Source organism: Eumetopias jubatus, unplaced genomic scaffold, assembly GCF_037043125.1.
Source record: "Eumetopias jubatus isolate StellerSeaLion01/CBP00866 unplaced genomic scaffold, mEumJub1_p1.0 scaffold_8, whole genome shotgun sequence".
Classification (NCBI taxonomy): domain Eukaryota; kingdom Metazoa; phylum Chordata; class Mammalia; order Carnivora; family Otariidae; genus Eumetopias; species Eumetopias jubatus.
In genome coordinates this window covers 137027866-137055669 of record NW_028274814.1, presented here as the reverse complement: position 1 = coordinate 137055669, position 27804 = coordinate 137027866, and the positions used below count along the sequence as shown (strand labels likewise).

Genomic DNA, 27804 nt, shown 5'->3' with positions numbered 1-27804 from the left:
GCTAGCACTTTCCTTCACTGCCCCGCAGTTCCCCCATCTGTAAAATGAAGGCGGGAATAATGCTTCTGCTACCACCGATCAGGTGGAGAGCCGGTGCCGCTCCCCCGCGGCGGGTCACCTCGCAGTCGCGGCCGGTGACCCACCCCCCAGCAGGCGTGCGGGGGCGACGCCAGGGTACACCCCCCCCCCGCTTAGAGAGCTGGCACACCGCGGGGCGTCGCGGCCCGGGGACCTCATTGGCTGCGGTGGCGGGTGACGCAGCGCAGGGCGGGGCCGGGTTCCCGCCCGACCCTTTCGTCTGGGCCGCCCGTCCAGCTCCCTCCTCCAGCGCCCACTGCCAGGGAGCCGCGCTCCATCCCCGCAGGCTCCACCGCCATGCGCAGCTACGAGGACGAGGGCAGCTGGAGCCTGTCCTTCTCGGGCGCCGGCTTCCTGGGGCTCTACCATGTGGGCGTGACCCGCTGCCTCAGCGAGCGCGCCCCGCACCTCCTCCAGGGCGCCCGCCGCTTCTACGGCTCCTCGTCAGGGGCGCTCCACGCCGTCTGCCTCATCGCGGGCAAGTCCGTCGGTGCGTGGGGGACGGCGCGGGCTGGGGGGCCTTGGGGGGGACGCGGGCTCCACGCGGGAGGTAGGGCGCGGAGAGGGGCGTGCCGGCGCTCTGCCCTGTGCCCTTTACATCCAGCATGATCCCATGGGACCCTCATAAGAACCCTGAGGAGTATGGTTACCCTCGTTTCGTTTCGCAGAGGACTGATCAGAGCTGGGGAGACTGTTCCCAAGATCAAAGGGTGGACAGAGCATTTGAACGTAGGGCTGGGGACAGATATTCTGAGCTGGAGAGGGGAAGACAGTCCCCTCCCCGGGGGAGGTCAAGTCTTTTGGACAGATGTGGGCAGGCCCCCTGGGTGACTGAGGACCCTCTCCTCTCCCCATGCGCACAGATTTCTGCTGCTCCCATCTCCTGGGCACGGTCAAGCAGGTGGAGCAACTGAGCCTGGGCATCTTCCACCCTGCCTTCGCACCCATTGAGCACATCAGGCAGCAGCTGCAGGACAGCCTGCCCTCCAACATTCATATCCTGGCCTCCCAGAAGCTGGGCATCTCACTGACCCGATGGCCCGATGGCCACAACGTCATAGTCACCAACTTCACAACCCGCGATGAAGTCATCCAGGTGAGCATGTGGTGGGACCCAGGGCCTAGAGGCAGGTGAGTGGGCTCCATCTCTACGGTGACTTCCGGGTGCTTCCCAGAGGCAGACACTCCTTTCAGGGAGTTGGGGGGGGTGTCACTTGAGGCTTGGGTTTGTTTACAAATGGGAGAGTCGCGGTACAGAGGGGCCAGAAGGTGATGACAGAGACTCCCATCTTGCTTTGGGAAGGCCCCTCGGCTGGACACAGAAGGGAATGGCTGGGGAGGGGGCAAAGTCCAGCTTCTGTACTCAGGACCCCTGCTTTTCCAGAGAGGCGCCTGCCCACAATGGATTAGGAAACGATCCAGTATTGTTATAAAACAGGAGGTTGTGACAGAGAGCCACACGGTCAGGGAGGGAGGCCAGTGACAGGCTCTGGGAGTGGTCAGGTGGACCAAGTAGGGATTAGGTCCCTGGGAGGACTCAGGCAGGTAGGGAGACAGGAAGGGAGGCCCGGAGCCCTGCTACCCATCCTTATCAGGGTCTGTGCCTTCCACTCAGACTGGGGTCCGTGATGCAGAATCTGCTTCATCTTGCTGACCCCAGCACCCAGTGTGGGGACTATCTTTGGGTCTGTGATGATCGGGATTCTCAGTGTGTGCAGGAGAGGAGCCAGTCCCTTCATGCGAGCTGATGTCTGTGGGCTCTCGAGGAAGCCAGTTGGGGACCCTCAAGGTTATCCCAGCATCTTTGCCTGTATGGCACATAGCACAGGGCCTGGCACATAATAGGTGCTCAGTAAACATTAGCTGCTGTCACTGTTATCATTAATCTGTGGGAATGAGGCTCCCACTTGCATCTCCAACTGGTTAGAGCCAGGATGAGTTTTGCATCTCCCAGAGAGGGTTGGAGGGATATTTCCAAGTAGACTGCAAGTCAAGGTTCTATGCTCCATGAGTTTGGTAAGCCCTTGGTCAGTGGTTCTCAACCAGGCGTGATTTTTCCCCCTGGGGACATTTGGCAACATTGGAGGCATTTTTGGTTGTCACATTTCTGTGTGTGTGTGTGTGTGCGTGCATGTGTGCACAAAGTACCGATACCTGGTGGGTAGAGGCCAAGGATGCTGCTAAGTATCCCACCATGTACAGGACAGCTGCCTCCCTCACCATCCCTCACTTCCAAGACAGAGCTCTCGAGCCCCAAATGTTAATATGTTAAGCATCTTTTTCATTGCCGGACTTGTCAGAGACTCTATGGGGAAGAGTGGACAGTGTTTTCCAAATGGATAAAGAAATCAGGGTTTCCTTTTTTTTTTTAAGATTTTATTTATTTTGTGAGAAAGAGAGAGCGCGCACGAGCAAGGGGGGGAGGGGCAGAGGGAGAAGCAGACTCCCCGCGGAGCAGGGAGCCCAATGCGGGACTCGATCCCAGGACCCTGGGATCATGACCTGAGCCGAAGGCAGACACTTCACCGACTGAGCCACCCAGTCGTGCCGAAGTCAGGGTTTCTTGTTTGAGATGCATCTGGTTGGATCACTGTCCAGGGAACACACTTTGGGAGACATACCTAGATTGTTGGTGAAGAATTCCTGGGTGATGGAGAAATGGTCCTTGGTGCCTCCGTTTGCCCTTGGCGGGGGGGGGGGGGGGGAGACGACCCAGCAGCAGTCTCAAGTGAGCAAGGACCCATCAGCGGGAATTGGAGGGCGGCTGTCATAACGGGCCTCTGTTCAAATACCTTCTTAACCTTGAGAATTTGGCTGGAACATGACCACTTCTCTGGGCCTCGTTTCCCTTCCCTGAACACAAGACTAATGCCAACAAACTTCACAGGCAGCTCTGGGGTTAGACACCATGCCCGGAGTAGGTTCTGGACACCAGGAGCGTGAATAATGGTGTTTCCGCTGACTTGTTTTCCCAGGCTCTGGTCTGCACCCTATACTTTCCTTTCTACTGTGGGACAATTCCCCCCGAATTCAGAGGGGAGGTAAGTGCACTTTGGGGGTTTGATGACTGAGTCCCTGCCCCGTGCTCTGGGGACCCAGTGTACCTTCTGCTGAAAGGCGTGTGGGTGGAGGGAACTGTGCTCCCTGAGCTCCTACTGTGTGCCAGGGCCCTCCCTCTGCTCTTGGGGGGGGGGTGGTGGTGTTCAGAGCGTCCCGGGCTAGATGGTCCTAGGGGCTCAGGGGCAGCCAGAGGTCACCGGCTGCAGCCCACTTCCAGCCGGTGGCCCCGTGGCAGTGCGGGGAGAGGATAGGGCATCCTGAGCAGGCAGCCCACCTGAATTGCAGCGCTATATTGACGGGGCTCTGAGCAACAACCTGCCCTTTGCGGACTCCTCCTCCACCATCACTGTGTCCCCTTTCCACGGGACAGTGGACATCTGCCCCCAGAGCACCTCGGCCAGCATGCATGAGCTGAATGCCTTCAATGCCAGTTTCCAGATCTCCAAGAAGAACTTTTTCCTGGCGTTCGTCTCCCTCCTAGCCCCCAGCCCTGAGGTAGGTCTGGCCCCGGTGCCCACCTTGAAGGTGTTAGAGGCTTGGCCACGATCCAGGGTCCTGTGAGTCAGGCTATGTCCCCACACCTTCCCTCCACCTCAGGGCAGTTAGGACACATGTTCTGAATCTTACAGCCACGTTCTTGAACCCACAACATGGGGCTCAAGTTGTGTCCTTACTATTCTTCCCCTGCCTGCATGAATGTTGAGTTAGGACTGGCCCCACATCAAGGCATGCTAGCACCAACTCCGCTGAGCTGGGGTGTGAGCCGGGCCTCTGCTGGTATTCCTCAGGGTCAGCCTCTGTGAGAAGGTGCCAGTACCATCTCTGTTTCTCGAGGGAGGACACCAAGGCTCAGAAAGGTTAAGCAACTTGTTCAAAGTCACACAGCCTGGAAGCAGCAAAGCCAGACTTCAAATCCTCAGCTAGCCTAGACCCATGCTCTCAACCACTGCCCTAGACTGTGGCCAAATTTACCATCCCCATGGAGGCGAGGCATAAGTACAGACAAAAAGGGACCATAGACCTAGATTTCTTGTTTTAGTCCCTTGGTATTTCTGGAAAATGAGTACTTTGACAACAAATAGTTTATCACCATAACCTGCTCCTCTACCCCAGCCGTGCCCTGGCCCCTCCCTATTCCTTCATTCGTTCCATGGTTCTGTAGTGTTTTGTCTTTTTACTTTAAGTAAATTCTACGCCACACATGGGGCTCAAACTCATGACCCCAAGATCAAGAGTCCCCTGCTCTACCAACTGAACCAGCCAAGCACCTCAGTTCCGTAGTATTTTATAAGCTATGAAACAAGATCATGTTCATTTCCTTTGGTCTTCCCTATACCTGTGTGGTGGACGGAAAATCTCAGCGCCATCTTAGAGACTAGGAAGCTGTCGCTCTCAAGGTGGCGTGGCCATCCTGAGGCCACATGGCAAGGGAAGGCAGAGCTGCCTTCTGGACCTGCAGGTGCCTTTTCCCCACTAGGGGAGCTCTGATTCAGACAGGCGGGTGTGGGCCCCCAATTTCCTCTGCTATCTCAGGCTGGTTCTGGAAATGAACATCAAAGGGCGAAGGCCACCACCATGCATTGACCCACGGGAACCAGGCCGTCCCGGGCGTCCTGGGCCAGGCCTGCTTATCCTACTTTCCAGAGGAGAGAACTGAGACCGGAGAGCGGAGTGTCTGGAGCAAGAGTGGCCACCAAGGAGTCTTAGAGGGGGGAGCTCGTCCTGCCTGCAGTCCCGTGGCCCTCCCCGCCCCGTACTGGGGTCCTGGAGCCCTGCTGAGGGGGTTCTTGGGGAGCGCGGGCTGGGCGGGGATTGCTTCCAGTGGAAGACAGGTCTCTGGCCTGTGACCACAGCTCGAGGGGCAGGTCCAGGCCTTCCCCATCCTACTCTGACCTGTGTTTTGGCAGGTAGTAGCAGACAGCTGCAGACAAGGCTACCTGGACGCCCTCAAGTTTCTGGAGAGACGTGGTAGGTGGCAGCCCTCATAGTTGCCGCGCCTCCAAGTAGATCCTGCTTTCCGGGTGTCTGCGTGTGAAGGGACCTCAACTCACTCATTCTCTCCGTCAGCCTCTGCTCTATGCTTGGCCTCAGCTGGAGGCTGGAGACCCAGAGAGGATCACACGTGCGTCCTGCTCTTGAGCTGCTCTTAGACTGGTGTGGGGAGACCTCTCCCCATGGAGATGGAGGGGATGCTCAGAGGGGGCACCTGACCCAGCCTGACAGGTGGGCAAGGAGGCCTTCCTGGAGGCGGCAACAGATAAGCTGGGCTTTGACTAGTTATGAAGACTATGGAAAGGAAGGGGGCATTCCAAGCAGAGGGAAGATGGGTGAGAGCAAAGGAACAGAGGCGAGCACCTTTGGGGCACATGACTCAGTATGGCCTCAGGAGTGTGCACGTGCGCGCGCGCCCGCGTGCCTGTGCGTGTGCGTGTGTTCATCGGACAGTGGGTGGGCTACAGAGGTCTTCTCAGCTGGAGAGTTTGGATGTCATCCAATGCTCTTCACATGGTAGGGCTGAAATTTGAACCCAGGCCATCTGGCTCCAGAACCATGTTGTTTACCCCAAACACAGAGCAGCAGGAAGAATTTGCTGAGCGCTTAATACGTGCCCAGATCTGGGCTTGAGCTTTAGGTGTTTGTCTTGTTTAATTCTCAGAACAACCACATGAAGCAGATTTTCATTTTCTCCTTTCTCAAAGAGGGAAACCGAGGCACGGGGCAGTTAGATCACCTAGTGAACAGGTGTTGACATCAGGGTTTGAACCTTGGACTGCATCTTCAGGGTCTGGGCTCTGATGAGCCGCTAGAAAGTGCACAGGAGATGGGGAGCAGAGAAGGGTCAGGGGAGAGCAGGAAGAGGTCATTCATGGGGAGCCGTGGGTATATCCTGCAGCAAGCACGTCCCCAGAACTGGGTTTGGGGATCGAGGGGGATGGGTGGCATGGAGAGCCAGGGGGTGTCACCACCACCAGGGGCCTCCAGACGTGCTGACCAGTCATATCCCTCTCTCCACTGACCCAGGACTTACCAAGGAACCAATACTTTGGATGCTGGTGTCGAAGGAGCCCCCAGCCCCAGCCGATGGGAACCAGGATGCCGGCCATGACAGAGGCCAGAAGGGGGGCCTGTCTCTCAACTGGGCGGTGCCCAATGTGCTGGTCAAGGATGTGCCTGACTTTGAGCAGCTCTCACCGGAGCTGGAGGCCGGTACTGCCTTTTCTTTCATGAACTTGCTCACCTACCCCATGCCCTGCACACAGGAGCCTGGGCGGGGAGCAGAGACCCTGCCCTGCTGGTGCTCAGGGGCCGGGAGAGGATAGGACTCCTTTATTGAGCACCTACTGAGTGCCAAGTGTGGTGCTAGGGCCTTTCTACCTGCTGTGGCATTCACTCCGCACCACAACCGTGGGCCTACGTGTTTTCCTTACCCCATTTCACTGACGACGAAACCGAAGCTCAGAGAGGCAGCTGGGAGATTCAAACCCAAATCTATGCCTCAGAAAGCCAGGTCTTTGCCCACGGCCCAGGGAAGGGCAGGAAGTACATAGGGACGTGAGAGAGGCACACCCAGAAGGTTCTGGACTCTCCACGTGGACATGGACTCATTTCACTCTCCCACCAGTACTCTGAGGACGGCACTGGATTGTCCCCATTATAGGGATGAGGAAACCATAGCACAGAGAGGTTAAGTGACTTGTCCAAAGTCACACAGCTAACAAATAGCCCAAGCAGGAGTTCCGCTCTGAGCCATTTGGTCTGCTCTCCTGCTTAGTGACCCCGAAGTCACAATTGCAGCGGCAGAAGGGTCTGGGCGTGTGTCATGGTGACGGGGACGTGGGTTTGAACAGCATCGAAGTGAGACCAGAGAGGAGGAGTCGGCCAGGCAGAAGGTGCAGCGTGTGCAAATGTCCTGGGTTTGGTGGGGGCAGTGTCGTGGGTGAGGGGCAGGGTCGCAGAGGCTGGGAGGGTCAGGCAGGTGGCTTTGAAAGCAGCAGGAGAGGGATGGGGAGCCACTGGGGGGGGCGGCTCACTAGGCGCAACCCCTCCTTTTCAGGGTTCACTACTGCTCTGAAGGGTAGGTCCGGCGTTTACCGCACCTAGCTGGGAGGGGACGGGCTGGGCGGGGGGCGGGGGGAGACTGGGAGGAGAGCTGATGGTGGTTGAGGTTAGAGCAAGGACAGTGTGGGTGGGCGAAGGGGACAGGGAGGGCACCTCTTTCCGTGCCAGAGACCATACAGGGCCTGCAGAAATGGGCCTGGATCTGTGGCGAGCCCCTGAGGGCCAAGCCTGGAGCTCGGGAGCCGAGGCGGCGTCCCTACGGCCACATGGCAGCACCGGAGAGCCGTCTCCGTGATGGGGCACAACCGCCAGCATGCCCCGGGACTGGGAGTTAGTTAGCAGACCGGCCCTTACAGACCTCCCTTAATCCTGGCCCACCTGCCTGGGAGGCGGGGCCTGCCAGGAGCCCCACTTTTCAGAGGAGGGAATGTAGGCTCAGGAAAGGGGCGGGACTCAGCCTGGGACCCATGGCAGGGGAAGGAGGAGCGGGTCTTCGTGCTGTGTCGTCTGTGAACCCTCCGAGCGGCTGTCTCTCCACAGCACTAGCCAGAGTCAAGGTTGGAGGCCGAGCCACGGTCTGAAGACGAGGATTTGGGCTCCGGCTCTGCCCTGGCCAGGATGCCAGTCCTTGGTACCCTGGGCATTTCAGGGGATGGGGGGTGGGGGCTCGGAAAGGGGTTGTTGTCCTTCCCGCAGCTGCTGCTGTTCATAACCCTGATGTGTTGCTGTCATCAGGGGAGGTACGGGGGCGCACATGGCCCATCTTGGGGGGGTGCGCAAGACTTTGCAGAGCAGCGGGAGACATGGAAAGAGCTTGGGGAGCCTGAGTCCTTGGGTCCGTCTTGGGGACCCTGCCACTTCCTGGCCTGGTCTTCAGGCAAGTCACTTCCCTACTCTGAACCTCAGTCTCCTCGTCTGTGAAAGGGGCACGCCCTGCCAGTTTGGGGACAATAAGGAGAGAGCACAAGCTGAGTGCCCAGAACTCTGCGGGCTCAAACTAGCGGCTCGGTCAATGCTGTCTCTTTCTCTGCAGCTAGGGGTGGGGGGTGGGCATAGTTTGTGGACTGTGTGAGGTGGGAAGGGGTTCAGCCGCCTGCCCTAAGGGTAATGGTGAGGGGCTGGCTGGAGGGGTGGGCGGTCATGCCCCGGTTTCTCTCGTAGCACTGAAGAAAGCATGTGTGCGGGACCCCAGCACCTGGGCGCACTTCTGCCGGTCGGGCCTTGGGCGGGCACTGACCTACTTGTTGCTGCCCTACACACTACCCTTCGAGTACGTTTACTTCCGGAGCAGAAGGTGAGGCTCAGCCGGGGGTCCTGGGAAGGGCCTGGCTTGCCATCAGGGCTGTGGTGGAGACCAGTGCCCAGGGCAGGAGGGGCAGCCGGCCCGCTGGGTGGGCAGAGCCTGGCTGGCCTCCCCGGGCTGCTTGGTGCTGGTTGCACAACCCAGAGGAGTCTCAGGGGGTCTCCTCTGCAGGATGGGACTGGTGGGGAGATGATGTAGCAGCTGTGACCGACGGATCGGAAATGGGGCCTCCTGGTCAGTGCTCTGGCCCCTCGCCTGTCTCTAGGACCTTTGGCCCTTTGCTCTACCTGTTAGAGCCTCAGAGGAAATGTGCTGTTTCTGGAGAAATAACTCTGGGGGCTGGTCTGGTTCTGATTAGCTGTGGGGCCTGGGCTGGGTCTCTTGACCTCTCTGGGCCTCAGCTTCTTTTCTATAAAACAAGGCGCTTCCAGGGCTGACTGGTTGTGGTTAAGCCCTCACTAACCATTCTAACTTTGCTGATTAATGAGTCACTCGGCACTGTTTGTTCATTCACTCCACCAATAGTTATATTGAGGGCCAGGGGCCAAGCCTTGGCTAGGGATAGGGAGGCAGCCCTGACTCAGACCCACGCCCTGGCCTTGTGGAACTCACAGCCCACGAACCATCACACATTCACCTGTGCAATCACACCTCTGCCTAGAGATACCCAGAGAGGTCTCTACTGGCTGTGATTCCTAAAAGAGGTCTACACTGGCTGTGAACTGAAATAGCTCGCCCTAGGGGCTATCTGGTCAGGGAAGGCTGCCTAAAGAAGGTAACTTTTGAGTTATAATCTGAAGAACGGGTAGGAGTCCACTAGGCAAAGAGGAAGGGAAAAGCATTCCAGAGGGATGGAACGACATGTGCAAAGGTCCTGGGGCAGAAGGCAGAGGAAATAGGATGGTGAGGTGGTGTGGCAGTGGCTGGTGCGGGCTAGACAGGCAGGGCTCTATAGTCACATGAGGAGCATGGTCTTTATCCCAACAATGGTGGGAAGGCAGCGAAGGGTTTCAGTAGAGAAGTGTCATAGGGAGAGTTCTATTTTTTTTTTAATTTTTTATTCCCAAAAAGGTCTATGACAGTGAGCCACAGGTCTCTCTGTTTTGCTCCACGCTGAGTTAATGACTGGATCAGCTCTGCTGCTGTAATTGCCAGTGGCCCAAAGCCAGGAGAGAGCTTTCTGCTAACTCAGATTCTCCTCATGCTGAGCTGTTAGATTGAAACCGCAGATTGAAGTCAAAAAGGATAAGGGCAAAGCCTGAACTTTTCAGCTAAAAAAAAAAAAAAAAAAAAAAAATCCGTATATGAGCACTGATGGAGAAACCTGTCCAGACCACAAGGAAATTCAGACTTAGCATTTTTTTTTTGTAACCTACATGCTCAACATGTAGGTTGTAATAATAGAGACAGGCAGTCCAGAACAAGGGAGGTGATGGTCTAGCTTATGTTTTTGCTTCTCATACTCCACCCTGTGGCCTGTCTGCCTGGTTGAGGTCCTGGTTGAGAGGCTCTGCTGAAGGCAGCATATTGAGGGGAGGCCCTGCTGTGTCCAGTGAGTCTGAGATGGTGCTCAGCCAGGCCCTATCTCTGCTGTAATTGGATGACCTGGTCCTCTGCTGACCCCACAGGACCCAGGTGTGGAGCCACAGGAGGGTTTTGAGCAAGAAAGGGCTGTGATCGGATGTTATATTTCAGGCATGTCACCGGCTGCTCAGGGGAGAGTGGATGGAGGGCTGTGGAGTAAGGAGGGCAGGTCTGGGGAAGGGAAGGAGGGACAGAGAGAGGGAGGAGGTTAGGAACTGCAGGCAAGGTGATGGTCCTCTTTTGGCTGGCGAGGAAGCTGAAGCTCAGAGAGGTTCCCTGACCTGCCCGGGTCACACAGCTGATGAGCAGGGGAGCTGGGCCCAGAGCCCTGCCCTTCCCTGCTGTGGGCTTCACGCTTGTGCCCTGCGGAGTTACAACCAGCTCTGCGGTGGGCTCTTCTCGCCTCTCTTCCACTTCCTTTAGGCCTGGTGCCTCAGGTCCTCCAGTGCAGGGACCCCTGGCTCTGCTCTGGGCCCGTGGAGAAGGTGGACTTGGCCGGGCCACACACTCAGGCTTAGCTGAGTGAAGCATTTGCCGCCCCTTCCTCCAGGTTGGTGGCATGGCTGCCTGATCTGCCAGCTGACTTGTGGTGGATGTGGGATGTGCTGCAGGGCTTGGCCCTCGAGATCTACTCCAGGTCAAAGGACCAGCTCCCCCGGCTGGTCAGGTGAGGCCGGGGGATGGGCCTGGGGCAGAGCGGGTGTGGCTTCCCCGTGGGAGCAAGGCACCACTGTTCTTCTAGACCCTGGACAGGCCGTCTACATCATCCGTGTCCTTTTCTCCAGCCTCCCCATGCAGTCTCTGGCATAGCTTTGGTCACTGCCGTGGGCCAGACCTGTGCTGGGCCTGGATGCCGGAGCTGGCCTCTCACACGGGTCAGTCTGCAAGACCGGCTCCCAGAGGACGAGTGCATCTCCCTGCTCGGCCAGATCCCCATGGGCCCTTCCAACAGCCTTCCAGAGGTCCCTCCCTGTGCTCTGTGGGGCCTGGGTTGGGGCTGCCTATCTCTCCTCCACCTGGCTGGAGACCCTGGCGTCCTTCCAAGCCACTTGATGGCCAACCCTGGAACCTTCCTGCCCATCTCCGCGTGGCCAGTGTGAGGGTCTCAGGGCTTTCCTCCTGGCGGGATCCGGGAGAAGAGTGACCCAGGGCTTACCGAATGCGAGGGCTGCCCCCACAGGGCTTCACCCTGCCCTTTGCCCGTCCCCGGGCTCTAAAACCTTTCACTCACTGGCTTTTCCTTCCTCCGCAGCCTGCCCACGACCAGCCTGCTCCAGCCTGGGGCGTCTCTTCTTGTGGACCTGGCCAGGGAGCCCAGACCTCCCCATCAGGCCTGAGGGGCACAGAGCAGGGCCAGCCCAATGACTGGCCTCCCCTGGCCCTTGTCTTAGCCCTCATCCTGTGCCCAGGTCTGGCCCCCGTCCTCGAGTCCTGACTAGTCTTCCGGAGCTCAGAGCCCAGTGTGGAGCTGTCTGCTGAGCAGCCTCCCTTTCCCCGCAGACTCTTGTCCCTGACTGTGGGGGCGTGTGGCCCCCAGGAGCCAGAAGAGGCCCCACCAGCCCCTCTGGAGCCCCTGTTCCTTGGAGCCAGCTCCTGGGGGCCCGAGGATTTCTTTCTGGGAGAGGCCCGACCTGTTGGTATGTCCCTTGGTCGCTGTGTCCAGGTCACCCTGTCATCAGAGGGAAAAAGTAAGGTAGGAGCTGAGACACACATCTTGGTTCCTGAATTTCCATGTTGGGGGGCTCGGGGGCAGCATCTGCCGAGAAGCAGGGTTCCAGTGCTTTTGCCAAGATGTTTGCAGAGCACTTTACAGAAGACAGAGAAAGTGTCAGTGATTGGAAGGCAAATGGAAATGATGGGTTCAGGTGTGCCTCCCCTCACATCCTTTCTCTGACTTACTTTGTCCTGCACTCGCCCCAGGGTGACCCCCATGGTCTGCCTCATTCCTGCAACCTTGATCTCTGACTTCCTACTGGGTACATCCAGCGGGGAGCCCCCAGCAGGAGATCGATGGTGGGAGGAGAGAAGGGGATCAAAATCTTCTCAGAATCCTGCCCACATGTGTCCCATTGGAGTGTTCAAGGGCCCCTGGCTGCCAGCACCATAGCACTACCCCCTTATTCCTTAGTCGTACCTGCACACAGCCCACTCCCAGGCCCCTTTCTTTCTCAGGCAGAGAGGAGACTGGGACACCAGCCCCCCTCTAGCCTCTCCTGGGAGCGGATCCCCTTCCTGTCCTCAGAGCAGAACCCACACTGTGTCTTGGCCAGGCCCTTAGGAGGCACTCAGCCCGAGCAGGGATGGGGAGGGTGGGGAAATGGAGGCACGCACAAGAGAAAAAGGGAGCAAAGGAATAAATCCGAACAAAAGAGATAATGAGTCATTCATTCGTTCGTTCGTTCGTCCATTCATTCATTCGATTTTTGATTAATGCCTTGTAGGCTCTGGGGTCACAACAAAAGTGAACAAGGCTTACCTTCTGGTGTGGGTTGCGGTGGGGGAGCAGATGCTAAACAGCCAACTGGGAACTGAAAATAAGATAATCTGAGGAGCGGCAGTGCCGTGAGGAGAGCAAAAGACGGTGGGCACGATGGCGGGCGGGTGGGGTGGGAGCGACCCTGGATCAGCGGTCCAGGAAGGCCCCCTTCTAGAAGATGATGTCGGGGGTGAGGCCTCAGGTGAGAGGCAAAGAGCTGGGGGAAGAGTTTTGCAAGCAGAGGGAATAGCAGGTGCAAAGGCCCTGAGATAGGAATGCAGTCCATGTATTTAAGAAACAGAAGGTAGCCAGTGTGGCCGGAGCCTTGTGAGCGATGGGGCAGGTGGAGGGCAGGCAGAGGCTGGGTCACAGAGGCCACTGTTACGGTGATCAGGACGTTGGATTTGGGCAGTCATTTGAGGGTTGGGGGCAGGGAAGCAAAAAGGTGAGTGCAGAGTGGGTGAGTGGAGCATAGGAGGGCTGGGGTGGGGGTGGGAGGTTGAAAGGGAGAGAAGAGGCAGAGAGAGGGAGGACTTGCAGGAGGGTCCACCTCCCTGCTCATCTCTAGGATCTAGGGTCCCCTGGGGCTGAGCTCACTTCTGTCCCCTCTTGCTGTCATGAAGGGGGCTGTTCTACCTTGAGTCAGGTGATGTCCAAGCCCCAAGGATTCTCTCCACCCAGAGCTGGGATGCCCTGTCCCCGTTGCCAGGTGATGGGTTTGGCATTTCCTCTGCCTGTGGAAAGGGGAGGACTGGTCACCTGGGTCTCCAGGTCGAGGATCTAGATGCTCAGGAGGCCTCTGAGAATATTCTTGTTCCCCTGTCCTTTGTCCCCTATCAAGGACATGGACCTCTATTTCCAGGGGCAAACAGACCTCCCTTTATCACCTCCCCTCTCATTGGTTCTTTGGGACTTGCCCTAGGGCCATCTTTGCCCCCATTGCTTTATTTTGTGTCTTAGATGGAGAAGGATATTTGGCCACTGCCACCTTCCTCTTCATCATTCTCCTTCTCTGAAGCAGCATGTCACTAAATGTTTCTAGCTTACTTGGTTGAATATCTCAGTTGCATTCAAACCCAGGTCAGGCCGTGGTTCCGTTCTGTCTGAACGCTAGAATGCTGGTTGGAAATACTGAGGAGTCTTCTGCAGGGATTCTGATGTAATTGATTTTGATCTAGACATCTGTCTGGGCAGGAGTGTGGTTGGGGCCTGTAGTTCCTGGGCACTGGTGTCCTCAGGGGCCACTATGTGAGTGTGACTACCTGCCGGAACCAGCAGTCTGTGCCTCAGGCTCGCTTAATGTCATCTGTGCCAAGCAGGCTGGTATGTGCTAAACTGAGGCTGGGATCATGTGATGCTAGTGGGGTGATCTCTGCCCCGGCACTAAGTTCTGGCTACACTGGGCATCTCCAGGAAGATACCTCAACCCCTCTGAACTTTGAATGCCACCCTTAAATCCAGTCTTGTAAACTAACCAAGTATTTAGTGATGTTAAGGAACATTCATTCCTTTTTAGCTGTGTTAATATATTGGGAACATGTGTTTCAAAGAGTTTTTACCTTTTAGAGATCTGTAGTGAAATATTTGTGAATGAATAATGCGTGAGATTGGCTTCAAAATAATCTGGGTGGGGAGGGGTGACTGAGAGCTGATGAAACGTGGATTGATAACAGCTGACACTGAGTGATGAGTTCACAGAAGTTCACTTAACCCTTTTCTCTCGTTTTGTGTATGTTTGAGATTTCCATAATAAACAAGTACTTAAACCTTAAAAATTGGATAGCACATGCAAATGGAAAACATACATCAAAACAGAACAGAAAACAAGCAAAATCAGGGCCATGGAGAGTCGTGGCTATCCTAATCCCGGAACCCAGATCCCAGATCCCAGATCCCAGATCCCAGATCAGGAGGGCAGCAGGATCTGGTGAACCGTGCGCATTCAGCACCTCGGACAGCAACCTCCTCCCTCCGCCTCAGCAGCCTTAGCGATCTGGGGCAGAGAACTTCTGCATCCACCTTTGTCAGGAGGGGTCTGTTCAGGACAGAAGGCTACCCAGCCTCTTCCACACCTCCAGAGATGGGGCCTTCACTACCCATGGGGTAGACCAGGCCTTGGTGGACAGTTTGGGCTCCCAAGAAATTTCTGTTTTCTGCTCCTTAAGGATACTTTTGTCAAAAATCAATTGATCATTTCTGTGTGTGTCTGTTTCTGGGCTTTCTAACCTGTTCCATTTATCTATATGTCTGTCCTTATGCCAATCCCATCCTGTTTTGATTTATAGCCTTAAGATAAATAGCTTTGTAGTAAGTCCTGAAATCAGGCGGTATGAGCCTTCCAACTTCGCTATTCATTTTCAAAATTGTTTTGAGTATTCTTGGTTCTTTGTTTTCCCATATAGACTTTAGAACAAGAGAGCCCATTGGAATTTTGCCTGGGACTGTACAGACTCTAGAGATGAATCTGAGGAGAATGCGCGTCTTAACAACGTCGAGACTCCCAATCCATGAACAGGGTATATGTCTCCATTTCTTTAGGTTCTCTTTAATTTCTCTCATCAGTGTTTTGTAGTTTCTGTTATACAGATTTTGCACATATTTTCTTAGCTGTATTCCCAAGTCATTTAATATTTTCTGATGTTATTGCAAATGATATTTTTAAAATTTCAATTTGTAATTGTTTGTTGGTAGTATGTAGAAATGGCATTGATTTTTGCTTTTTGACCTCGTATCCTGTGATCGCGATAAACTCATTAATTCTAGTAGCTTTTTAGGTAGAATCCTCAGGGTTATCTATTTTAAAGGTTTTTCTTCAGAGTTTTATTCTTAAAAAAACCTGAACCTATAGAAAAGTTTCAAATAATACAACTGAAGTAGGTAGAATAACACACTCCTCTCCCCACTGTGTCTGCACCCTAATCCTCAGAACCTATGAATATGTTATGCTACACATTAGAGGGAATTAAGGTTGCAGATGGAATTACAGATGCTGGTTGGCTGACCTTAATATAGATTATCCTGGATTGTTGGGTAGGTCTAATGTAGTTACACGAGTTCTTAAAAGTGGAAGAAGGATGAAAAAGAAGAGTCGATGTCAGGGTACTATAATGTGAGCAAGACTGGACCTACCGTTGCTGGCTTTGAAAATGGAGAAAGGGGCCACAAGCCAAGGAGTGCGGCGGCCTCTAGAGGCTAGAAAAGGCAAGACAATGAATCCATCCCTAGAGTCTCCAGAAAGAAGCGCAGCTTTGGGGACTCCTTGATTTTAGCATATGACACCCTTATTAGATGTCTGGCCTATAGAACTATAAGATAATAAACTTTTGTCTTAAGTCACTGAGGTTGTAGTAACCCTTTACAGCAGTAATAGAAAACTAACGAAATAATGAACATATACCATCACCAACATACACACACACAATATGCATGTGCACTTTTTTATTCCTATGTAGTAAGTATCTTCATTGTATATCACAATTTATCCAGTCTATCACTGATGGAAATTTGAGCTGGTTCCTATTTTTTAAAAGATTTTGTCAGAGAGAGAGAGAGAGAGAGAACAAGCAGGGGGAGCGGTTGGCAGAGGGAGAAGCAGGCTCCCCACTGTGCAGTGAGCCCGATGTGGGGCTCGATCCCAGGACCCTGGGATCATGACCCGAGCCAAAGGCAGACACTTAACCAACTGAGCCACCCAGGCGTCCGGAGCTGTTTCCTATTTTTGTCTAATATGTACAAAGTTTTCCTAATTTGGCCTTTCAGCTAGCCTCTGTCCTTTTGACTTATCCCATCATTTTTTTAAAAGATTTTATTTATTTGTGAGAGAGAGAATGAGAGACAGAGAGCATGAGAGGGAGGAGGGTCAGAGAGAGAAGCAGACTCCCCGCTGAGCAGGGAGCCCGATGTGGGACTCGATCCCAGGACTCCAGGATCATGACCTGAGCCGAAGGCAGTCGCTTAACCAACCGAGCCACCCAGGCGCCCTATCCCATCATTTTTTAACACTTTATTTTTTGCCCAACAAGATGCTTTAGACTCATTTTGTGTGTGTGTGTGTGTATACATATATATATATATATATTTTTTTTTTTTGCCCAGCCCTGGAATTGTCCTCCCTGCCCCCCCAACCCCGGGAGAGTCTGGTTCCTTTTGGTGGGGAAGTATTTAAGAACCAAGATCTGGCGACTGGGTGTGTCTAGTTATTACTGGAATACCAGTACCCAAAGACCTTTTCAGCAAAGATAAATAGGTATTTTAAAAAACAGTAAGTTCATGTCAATACCTCAGATTCCAATCCAAAACCATTTCCCTTGACTTCTCCCGTAGTGAGAGCCCTCATCTGAAACATCAGGACATTCATTCTTTCATTCGCTCATTTCCTCCAGCCTTTGGCGATCTGTGTCATTACCTAATCGTTAATGCCTCGGGTGCTTGGATTGTCCTCTTTCATTTTGGTAAAGACACCCACAAGCCTCCAGAGCCAAGCTTAATTGCTCTTTCCTCCCTCTGCCCACCGTGTACACATGGCCCATGCCTCCCAGCTCATGTGTGTGTGTCTCTGTGCAAGTACATCATTCCAGAGCAAGAGAGAGAGGGAGTAGGTCCTGCCCACCTGCTTTACTCAGTGTTCTTGCTGGTATAGTTGTCTCTGTCCATCCTTCCAGCTATAGAACCTAGATGTAGAGATTATCATTCCTTTTCCACAGTCAGGACAGCGAGACTCAAAGAATTAGACCTGGACCCCACTGTTTTCATCTTTGTGTTCCCCCAGCCCCACGCATGTGGTAGGTGCTTAGTACACATTTCTTGAGTGAATGACTGGATGAGGGGTTATACTAAAACCTCTTTAGAACTCGGTTTTTCTCAAATTGTAGTATGAAAAAGAAGAACCTTATTAAATGCAGATTTGGGGGCGCTAGCCCAAGAGAATCTATCTCTTGAGGTCTGGGGTTGGCCCTGGAATCTGCAATTAACACTCCCCCCTTCCGCCCGCAGGATATTATGAAGCATATCATTCATAGCACCATCACCACCTGAGATTATCTTGGTTATTCACAAATGTAAGCTCCAAGAGAGCCGGGCTGTTCGCTGATGTATCTCGCGAACCTGGGCCAGTGCCTGGTACGGATCAGATGGTCGCTAAATATTTGTTAGATGAATCTTTAAGGTCACTTCTCGAGGGAGCGTTTGTGAGTATATGTTGAGCGCTTGCTGAATGACGGAAACAGCGGGCTGGTGAATGATGCGGACTGCGGGCGGCAAGGAGGAGGTGGGCGGGGGGCTGGTCCATCGCAGGGTGGGTAACGTCGTTTCCGTGCGGCGCAGGCCCGGCCCGGAGGCCCCGCGACGTCACGTCTGCGGAGGGCAGCCGGCGCGCGGCGGGCGGGGCCATGACGTCATACCGCGGAGCGCAGCCGGGGCGGGGCGGGGCCGGGCGCGGGCCGGGCGGCGCCGTGACGTCACGCCTGCGGAGCGCCGCGCGCGGCTGGGGCGGCGGGCTCGGGCGCGGGCGCGTGCGGGGTGCGGGCGCGGGCGCGGGGTGCGGGCGCGGGCGCGGGGTGCGGGCGCGGGCGCGGGGCGGGCCGGGAGCGGGCGGCGCGGCTGCGGGGCCGGGCGGCGGCGGCGGCGGCGGCATGGCGGAGAGCGAGGCCGAGACCCCCAGCACCCCGGGCGAGTTCGAGAGCAAGTACTTCGAGTTCCACGGCGTGCGGCTGCCGCCCTTCTGCCGCGGGAAGATGGAGGAGATCGCCAACTTCCCGGTGCGGCCCAGCGACGTGTGGATCGTCACCTACCCCAAGTCCGGTGAGCCCCGCGCAGACCCCGCCCGCCCGGCTCTGCGGCGCGCCCGCGCCAGGGGCTTCCCGTCGGGGGCTGGGAGGGCGGGGGGCCGGAACCCCACCCGGCGGGGTGGGGGTGGGGGTCAGCCGGCGTTTGGGGAAACCAAGGCCGGAGACCTTCCGAGGTGGGCCCGGCTCTCCACGGCTGGACGGCGTCCCCTGGGGATGGAGCCTGTTTGGCCGGAGCTGCCAGGAGGACAGGCCCAGGGCCGCCACCCCTCCCTGCATCCCCTCCCGTTACCCAGCTGGCTGTGTGACCTTGGACAGTCACTTAACCTCTCTGTTCCTGGACCCGGTTCAGCCTTTGATGAGTGCAAAGCCTTGGTGATCATTTGGGAAGGGGGTTAAAACGGGCATCAGGGCGTCCCTCATTTTCTGCGTGGGCACCGGGTGGGGGATGGGACCAGCCATGCTCAGAGTGCATGCCCGATGTTCCCTTGTTTCAGGGCCGTCTCCATCACTCAGGTAGCGTCATGCAGGACCCAGGGCATTCATTTCCCGGCGTTAACTGACTTCATATTCATGATAATCGTGTAAGGTAGAGATAGATGGTCATCTTCACTTTGCAGTCTAGGCAGTGAGGCTCAGAGAGGGGCAGTGGTTTGTCCAAGGTCACACAGCTGATAACTGGCAGAGCTGGGATTTAAAGCCAGGCTGGTCTGCCCAGGACTTGATGTACGAGATCATTATGTGGTGTCTCTTCTGAGGTTTGTAGGGGAAAGAGGCCGCTTCCCTGTTCTTGGAACACACCTGAGGGTTTCCCTTGTTTCCACTGTGTTGGAGAAGGAGGGAGACACCTGAATCCAGACTGGGCAGTGTGTCTGTAGCTGGTCTAGAAGGTGGCCAGCCTGGAGGTCATGTTGGATCAGCAGCGGTGCAGCTTGCTGGAAGAGCTGTATGCCAGGCTCTCACAGCTGTTGCAGGGTCCCAGACACCTGAGTGGTAGGCCTGGTCTTCTGAGGAAGGTTGGGGACGGGGCCTCAGTGATGATGGGGTGGGGAATCGTGTTGGTGGGGAGGTGCTTCCAGGCTGTCCTTGGGAAGGGGGAAAGGGAGGAAATGCACACACGGCGCTTGCCGTGGCCAGGGGCTTTCCTTCTGCTGCGGCCCCACAGCCCCATGGGTATGGGGGACTCAGCATTTTTTGGACTTTAGAGCCTTAGATATCATACAGCTGAAAGACCCCCCAGCTGGGTGTGAGGCTGTACTTTGGACCCCACGTTAAAAATGAGAGCAATAAAGACTAAAAATTATCTCATGTCATTTTAGGTCAGGGTTTGCCTGCAAATGAATTGTGAAAAACTTGGTTTGGGGTGAGCTTTAGGATTTTTGGATTGCAGATGAGAGATTGTAGTTTGTGTACCTTCTTCCATTTTATGAAGTTAAGAAGCTGGTGGGGGAGGAGGCACGGACGAGGAGACTCCCTTGGAAAGCTGTGTACTTGGGGCTTGTGGGGATGCTTTAGAGGGGCCCTGCATTGGGGGCCTGGTTGGGTTCTGCAGGGACCTTATTGGGCACCTTGATGGGGAATGAGATGTTAGTTTAAGGAAGTTTTCTAGATGACCCAAACTCAAATCTTGTTTGTAACTTGCATCTTTTAAAGACAGATGAAGGCACACCCTAAACTTTTTAAATAAGAAGAATAAACAGGGCTCTTTCCCTTGGTGACAGAAAACCCAGTGGTAGCCGTGAGACCTTTGTGCCTTTCGTGAGATCCCTGCACACACAGCCCTAGAGAGCCACTTCTTTAAAACTTAAAAAAAATTTCCAGCAGCCTTTATGGCCTTTCCAGGCTCTTACCAGTGCCTCTGAAGGCTTTCGTTCTCTCTGCCCCACTGTTTGTGAAGTTTGTTATGCGAAATGATCAAGGGGTGGAAAACTGGTCTCCAAAGTCTGCCGTGAAGATTTTTCTCTCAACCAGAGAAAAGGGCCCTGGAAGTCATTGCCAGTGGCCTCTGGCAGCAGAAGAGCTGGTTCCAGCAAGCCATTGCACTTGGGCGAGGCTGAGCCTTGGTTTCTTCTGCCATGAAATTTGCAGCTTAAATTGCACAGTCGCTGAGGTGGCCCCAGCCCTTGGGTCTTGGGAGCCTCTTTCTTGAGCACAAGCCGGTTGTGGCTCGGGATGGACCCGAACCCTTTAGGAATAGGTGAGCCGCCGCTTACGGAATCCCATAGGCCAAGTCCTCAGCCACCCTTTGGAGCTGTGGTTTCCGCGGAGGCAGGGAAGACCACCTTACCACCTTGCTGGGTAGCTGTGAGGAAGAGCGGCATGATGCGTGAGCGCCCTCCTCATGCCAGACGCATGGCAAGCACAAGAAAGGGTCCTGTTACTCATGCCGGCCCTCACTCCCCTGTTGTGCCCAGATGCTTTCCTAGGTGATGGGCTGCAGAGGGCGGTCCCGTCTGCCACCTACCCTCGCTGAGCTTACCGCCTGCTGGGGTCCCGGTAGCAGCTGCGGGGTGTTGGTGCCAGGATCGGGACAAGTAGCCAGGAAACCAGGTCTGGGAGATCGGAAATGACCTTGCAAGTGGTCAGAGCTGGAAGGGCTTGTAGAGCCCCGTGTCCTCTCCCCCCGCCCCACTGGTGGGGAATAGGGGTTCACGGGGCCGGGGCATTTCTGGCGGTAATTAGATCCTGTTTTTTCCCTCAGCACTCCACTACGCTCCAGAAGCGTTTCTGTGTTTCTGACATTTCAGCTCAGGTGACAGGTTAGGACTGTGCGCCCATTCCAGTAGCTCTGGCACATGTGGCTTTTTAAATTCAATGAGTCGAGATGAAATACAAGTGGAAATTCAGTTCTTCAGTAGCACTTGCCATGTCTCAGGTGCTCAGGAGCCACATGGAGCTTGTGGCTCTCGTGTTGGACTATAGGGATGTGGGAAACGTCCACCATGGCCGGAAGTTCTCTGGGATGACACCCGTTCAGACTGATCCAGATACTGGGAGCGCACTGTGCCTTCTGGGGAGAACTGTTCTCTCTATCTCCGTCCTGGTTTATCATCATTCATTCTTACAGCCTCTTTGATCCCAAGGCGGTCATAGTGTTAAATCGACTCGTCTATCTCCATAGATATCTCGCGACTGTCCGTGGTGGGTGATGGTGAGCACTGCTTTTGGCTTTGCCAACAGATTCCTGGTCCCCAAAGTCACTGAGCCTCAGCTTTGGGATATGTTCCTTGGCTGGACCAGAGTGCCCGCCTCCTGATATTATTTTCCTTTTGGTTCCAACCTGCCCTGAAAGGCATCCACGTTCTCCTGTCACTGATTAAGAGGGAAGAAGTGAATCACTGCTGAGGGGTGAGAGCACCTGGATCCTGGTTCTGGGCCTGTCCCTGGGTGACCTTGGTTTGCCCATGAAAAACGGGGGGATTGGATGTGATGGATTCATTTGAGTCTCAAATTTCAAGACAGCTTGGGGTGGGGAGGCTGGAGGGAGACTCTCAGGTCCCAGGCTAGGTGGATGACTTCCTTTCCTTTGTATGCACATGTCACCATGCCTAGGAGAGGTGGGTTGGGGAGTGTTGTGAATGTGGTGACACTCTCCTCAAGGAGCTGGTGGTGGCATTAGGAAGCCAGGCTCCTGATGCTGAAAGCTAACTGACAGGGTCAGCTCAGGGGCCCAGGAAGGAGGATCACTGGAGGACTGCATGGAGGAGGTGGCCTGGGACCTTGAAGTGAGGCAGGATGGGATTACCGATTGCAGCTCCATTCCCAGTGTCTGCCTCTTTTGAGCCTCAGAACAACCTTGTGTTCTTGTAATTGTTTCCTTTTTGTAGATCGATACAGGTCCAGTGGGGGGGGGGGTGGGGAAGGGGTAGAACCAGCATCTGAGTTGTGCAGTTTTTACTTGTAGATGGTGGAGATGAACAAGCCCCGGGAAGAGTGGGAGAAGAGATGGGGGGATGGGCACTCTCATTTGCCCAGCACCTGTTCCGGGCTGGGTGTGTCCCAGGTGTTCACATATGGCATCTCATTTCATTTTCCCACCGCCCGGGGAGGAGGCTGTTCACGGCCTCAGTGCATGGACCAGGAAGCGGGCTGGGAGATGTTGAGGGACCTGCCCCCCACTGAGAGCTCACCTTTGTCCTGACAGCAACATGCACACCCCTGCCTCTCAGCCGTACCACACAGGGGCACTAGTGCTCTTGCACACGGCGGTTGGTGTCCCGTGTCCCGGAAGAGAGGGCAGGGGTTTGAAGAGTCTAACGGGAGGTCTCGTTCCGGAGTAGCTGTGCCCTTCATCTTTCCTTTTCCACCTTCTGTTTCTGTCCTCCTTCCCCTGCTCCTTCGCTTTGCTCTTGTTCTGGCTCTCTGCACATAATCAAGGGGCCTCCCGATCAGGGAAGAGGGTGGCACATCCAGGCTCCTGGGTTGGCGAGGGGGACCTCTCTCTTACCGCCACCTGGGCTTGGAAGAGAAAGCCTGAAGAACTGCCCCCCGGGTTCTGGAGAGCGAAAGAAGCAGGGGCCTCTGGGAGGAGTGTCTTTCTGACTCCAGGGGAATAGGAGACTCCTAGTCCCCCCCTGAGCTTCAGGGTCTCGCCCTGATTCCTCATTCCTCCTTGACAGGGATGACTTCTGCCTCTCCTCTGGTAACACACACACTTTGTGATTGACGTCCACTTATTTGTCCCCTCCCTGCCCCCACTGATGGGGACCTGGGGCTCACAGGGCCGGGGGATTTCTGGTGGTAAAAGCAGTGATTAGGTCCTGTTTTCTTCCTCCAACAGTCCACTACTGAGTATTTTCGCGTTTCTGACATTTTCGCTCAGGTGACAGGTTAGGACTGTGCGCCCACTCCAGTAGCTCTGGCCACATGTGGCTTTTTAAATTCAATGAGATGAAATACAAGTGGAAATTCCGTTCCTCAGTGGCAGTCCCTGTGTCTCGGGTGCTCAGGAGCCACACGTGGCCTGTGGCTGTCCTATCGGACCGCACCTGGTAAGCTCTCAGGTGTCTGCCCCTCTCCGCCCCTGCTGCAGTCCTGGGATTCTTCCTCTCTCGCCTGGAACGTTGCATGGCCTCCCCCGTTGGTTTGCTTCCTCCTCTGCAGCTGAAGTGACCTCTTAGAAGCAACTCTGACCTTGGTCGCTCCCTCATTAGACCTCTTCTCTGACTCTTCTTTGCCTTCAGGCGACATTAAACTCCTAGCCGGTTCTGGGACCTGGGACCTGGGACCGCACCTGTGCTTCCTCCTTACTTGCCGGCCACATAGAACTGGCAGAACATGCCCAGTTCTTCCGTTCCTGCCTTTGCTCTCGCTCTCTGGTGTACCCTTCCCCGCCCCTTCCTTGGGCTCCTTCCCCTTCCCTCTGAATTCCCTGATGAGGACTTCTCGTCTTCAAGATGCTACTCATCCACTAAGCATGGGCCCAACCACCCATCCTTCCTGGGTCCGCCTCCTAGTATCGTTCACTCCAGAGGCGTCACCCCATCGTCTTCTGGCTTACATAGTTTCTGTTGAAAGGTTGGCTGTAATTCTTTGTTCCTTTGTGGAGTGGGTCTTTTTTCTTCTGAGTGCCTTCAAGATTTTCTTTCTCTGATTTTCAGCCCTTTGAATCTGATGTATCCAGGTATGTATTTTTTTGGTTTGTGGGTTGATAGTTATTCTGCTTGGAGCTTCTCTGAGCCTCTTGGTTCTGTGGTTTATTGCCTTTCGTTATTTTTTTAAAACATTTTTTAATTTAAATTCAATTAATTAACATATAATGTATTACTGGTTTCAGAGGTATAGCTCTGTGATTCGTCGGTCTTATATCACACCCAGTGCCCATCACCTCACGTGCCCTCCTTAATGCCCATCCCCCAGTCGCCCCCCCACCCCCCCAGCAGCCCTCAGTCTGTTTCCTCTGATGAAGAGTCTCTCATGGTTTGTCTCCCTCTCTGGTTTCATCTTGTTTTATTTTTTCCTCTCTTCCCCTAGGATCCTCTGTTTTGTTTCTGAAATTCCACATATCAGTGAGATCATACGGTAATTCCCTTTCATTATTTTGGAGAAATCGTCAGCTATTGGCTCCTCAGATACCTCTTCTTTCCTGTTCTCTCCGTCCTTCGGAGATTCTAGTTACGTATGTGTGGGATCAGTATCGTCCTACCGCTCTTGGGTGTTCTGTTTTTTCACTCTTTCTCTTTGTGTTTCGGCTTGGGAAATTTCCGTTGACCATTTTTCAGGTTAACTAATTTTTTCCTCCCCTGTGTCAGATCTACAGAGTCAGGTCTGTGAGCCGCATTCGGAAGCATCCCACGTTCCTGTTCCTGTGTTTTCATTTTTCCTCTAGTATTTCCACTTGTAGTTTTCACCTTGCTGCCAGAATGTCCTGTCTGCTCAAGCATGTTGTCCGCCTTTCCCATGCCGTTCTTTAACATATGAAACAGACTTATTTTAAATTCTCTTGAGTCTGATTCTGTTGACTTGTCTCTTGACCTGAAATAATTCCTTTTTCTGGCCTTTTCTTAACAAGTAGTACTTTTCGATTGAATGCTGGACATGGTGTACTGACTCCAGGGACAAAGGTCAGTTGTTTTTATGCTTGGAAATGGGCCTGCCTTTTTCTGCCAAGCCATTAGCATTGGAGGGGAGTCAGTCTGGTATGAGTTGGGCTATATTTGGGTTCTGTGGTTGCTCTGGTCACTTGAATGACCACCCATTTTAATTCCTGTAGCATCACCTTGTGCTTAGCATGGGGCTGAGTTTCCGGAGGGTCTTCCTCATTGTTCCTCACCCATACACACTTGTCCCTACACCCTTGTTCCTCCCCCAGGGGTAGACTGTTGTTACTTGCTGCTTGATTTACTGGCTTAGAGAGGAAGGGTTTTGAAGGGGAGGTACTCTGTTATCTGGTCCAGCTTCAGGCTTAGGCTCTGAGCTCCTGGGTTTTGGTGGGGCTCTCTCCGTGGTCCTGCACCTCCCCCCACCCCCATCCCCGTGGCAGCCAGCTCTGCCTTGATGGTGGATCTTGCACAGGAAAGTTTTATGTCTCTTCCAACATTTAGGGGTCTCTGATAGAGCCCAGGGATGTTTTCTGCTCCCCCCGCGAGGGCAGAGTCTTTTGCTGTCACCCGTTCTAAAGCCATATCAGTTCTTCACCTGGGCACTTGGAGCAACAGGGTTTGCTGTTCCTCCTCCAGCGTGGTAAAGCTTTTTTCCCATAGAGGGAAAAGGACCCTGGCAGGGTTTTCCCTTTTCCTGCAGCCACAGCATGGAGGAACTCTGTCTCCAGCCTGCCGCCCCTGGTTTTTCTCGTGAGCCCCTGTGTAGGTCTGCAGACATGAGTCTGTTCGATGCCAGCCCTCTCCTTGTGTCTGGCCCCGCAAGCCCACAGTTAGTCCTGGCAGTGTGTAAAAGTTTCCCCTGAATTCTTCTTTTCCGCTCGCATGGTGCCTTGTTTCTCTTCCTGTCTGGAGGGCCCGTTTTTCTGGGCTTTCCGCCTCTTGGCTGCCCTGCAGCTTCAGCTCTCTGATGGGCTCGGAGTCAGGTGAGGCTCATGTTGATCCAGCCTTTCCTCATTAGTGTAGGAGCCACGCTCCTTGCAGCTCCCTGCAGCCTGGGGAAAGCGGCACTGCTTCCTCCGCTCTCGACGGGTGAGGCAGTGGGCGTACCTGCATCTTCTGGAATGTCGGACAGTGAGATGCACAGCACGATGCTCTGTTGTTGGTCGGGAGCGAGCACCCAGCACAGGCTTCGGGAGTGCATTAAGGCAAGCAGAGGGGCAGTTGGGACATGGAAACTTCCCCAAGGCATGCTCTGCGGAGTTACTGGAGTTTTCTGGAAGCTAAATAAGTCATTTCCAGAGGGTCTAAAAAGCCAGAGACCCCAGTTTGAGCTTTGTGAGTGTTCTGTGGTGCACAGTCAGCTCTCGGGAGGCCCAGCTGAGCCTGGAATGAGCCAGGCTGTCCTGGGCCCGAACCCCCCGGTGGCAGGGCAGTGGACTGGGTGATGGCTGTGTTTGTCTTCGGCCTCAGAGCATACCGCGAGATGTGAGCATTTCCCATATCTGTGCTGGGTGCCCTCTTCATAGCCTCCCTGGGAAGGGGGCCCATTTGCAGGTAGGGGACTGTGGCCCAAGAAGCAGCTGGCCCAGGTCTGCCGCTGCCTTCCGGTGGGCCTGGCTCCGGGTGCACCGGCCCCCAGGGGCCTGTGTTGGGCAGGCTCCTCCTCCACCACCGTGGTCAGCCCCACGGTCACCACTGCCAATGCCTTTGGCAGGCAGGCGTCATGACATTTAATCCACGTGGTGGTCCTCACCTTACAGATGAGGAGACAGACCGAGAGGGGCTCCTCCTTGCTCAGCATCTGCGTGTCAGGAAGTGGCCGAGCCAGGATTTCAGACACAGCCTCCATAAGCCAGTGCCCACGTGGCCTTGCCTTCGGTTGGTTTGCGTCTGTCATGGGAGAGGGCGAAGCCAGCCTGTGAGTGAGGGTGCTTGGGTCTTGGAGAGCCTGAAGCAAGGGTTGGAGTGGTGAAGTGAGGTGGGAGATGGTTGCAGGAGGTGAGGGGAGAAGGTGGTCTCGGGAGTGGTGCCCTTGTGGGTCCTGGGGCTCTGCCTGCTGGGGCCTCCCGGGCTGGTGTGGAAATGGCTCAGGGGGCTCCCTTGAGGGGCAGGAGGCGAGTGCTCACCGGCCAGCTCCTGTCCCTCAGGGGGTGAGGGTGTTCAGCGCGTTGGCTCCTGGCACTTCTCGGCCTGCTCCTCCCGTGGCTGAGTGAGAAGCAGACACAGCACTTGACGTGGGAGCCTTCTCACGTGCGGGCTGTCCACCCGAGCTGCAGGTGACGTCCAGGGTGGCTAAGGTGGGCCGCCGGGCACTGAGAGGGTCTGCTGGAGGAGGGCGGGTTACAGACACCTGGGCCCAAGTCTCAGTTTGGGGCGAGGCCCTCACATTTCTGTGTCCTATTCTTTGAAGTGGGAGTGATGAGCTCCGTCTCGCCGGGCGGTTGGCAGGATTGAAGGTGGTAAGGTGCCTGTAGCGCCCTGCATGGGTCTCGTACTTCTTTAGCCCTTGTTTTCCTTGACCCCTCTTCCATGTCCGCTTCACCTGGAACATTCTGTGCCTGTTGCCGTGTAAGAGACCACCTGGACTCAGTGCCTTAAATCAAGACTGTTACTATAGCCTAGTGTCTGCTGTCGCTCATCTTGGCCAAAACCCCTCTTTGTCAGTGGGTCAAGTGGAGGCTTCGGGCTGGGCTGGGCTGAGCAGCCCTGCTCCAGGTGACTCTTCTCCTGGCGCTGGGACCTGCAGGCTAGCCAGGGAGTGTCCCTCTCTCGGTGCCGATAGAAGCACAAAAGTGCAAGCACACGCGAGCAGAGTTCTGTGGCTTTGCGTCCGGCACCGGCCTGGTGCAGGTGGCCTGGTTGTGCCCCGTGTCACTGAGCAAGGTGCCGCCTTCCAGGAGGGGCTGTGAAGCCACATGG

General features: G+C 55.0%; 2 protein-coding genes across 2 annotated transcripts in view; both read left to right on the top strand.

Annotated features, from left to right (window-relative positions):
* The first annotated feature begins 375 nt into the window (after positions 1-375).
* Positions 376-11421, top strand: PNPLA5 (patatin like domain 5, triacylglycerol lipase). Its single transcript, XM_028115644.1, has 9 exons — positions 376-568; positions 942-1174; positions 3054-3119; positions 3424-3633; positions 5046-5106; positions 6160-6345; positions 8359-8491; positions 10635-10751; positions 11337-11421. The coding sequence occupies exons 1-9, from the start codon at positions 376-378 to the stop codon at positions 11419-11421; spliced, it is 1284 nt and encodes a 427-aa protein (XP_027971445.1).
* Positions 11422-18190: 6769 nt separating this feature from the next.
* The window catches only part of SULT4A1 (sulfotransferase family 4A member 1), a 32061-nt gene continuing 22447 nt past the window's right edge, over positions 18191-27804 (top strand). The window contains exon 1 of the mRNA XM_028115645.2: positions 18191-18359. Coding sequence (XP_027971446.2) covers positions 18191-18359 — 169 coding nt within the window. The remainder of the gene's footprint in view (positions 18360-27804) is intronic.

Excerpts from the sequence above, each read along its gene's own strand:
- PNPLA5 (XM_028115644.1), top strand. The coding sequence starts at position 376 with ATGCGCAGCTACGAGGACGAGGGCAGCTGGAGCCTGTCCTTCTCGGGC. Across the intron at positions 569-941 it reads CATCGCGGGCAAGTCCGTCG|ATTTCTGCTGCTCCCATCTC; the intron begins GTGCGTGGGGGA and ends CCATGCGCACAG. Across the intron at positions 8,492-10,634 it reads GTTTACTTCCGGAGCAGAAG|GTTGGTGGCATGGCTGCCTG; the intron begins GTGAGGCTCAGC and ends CCCTTCCTCCAG.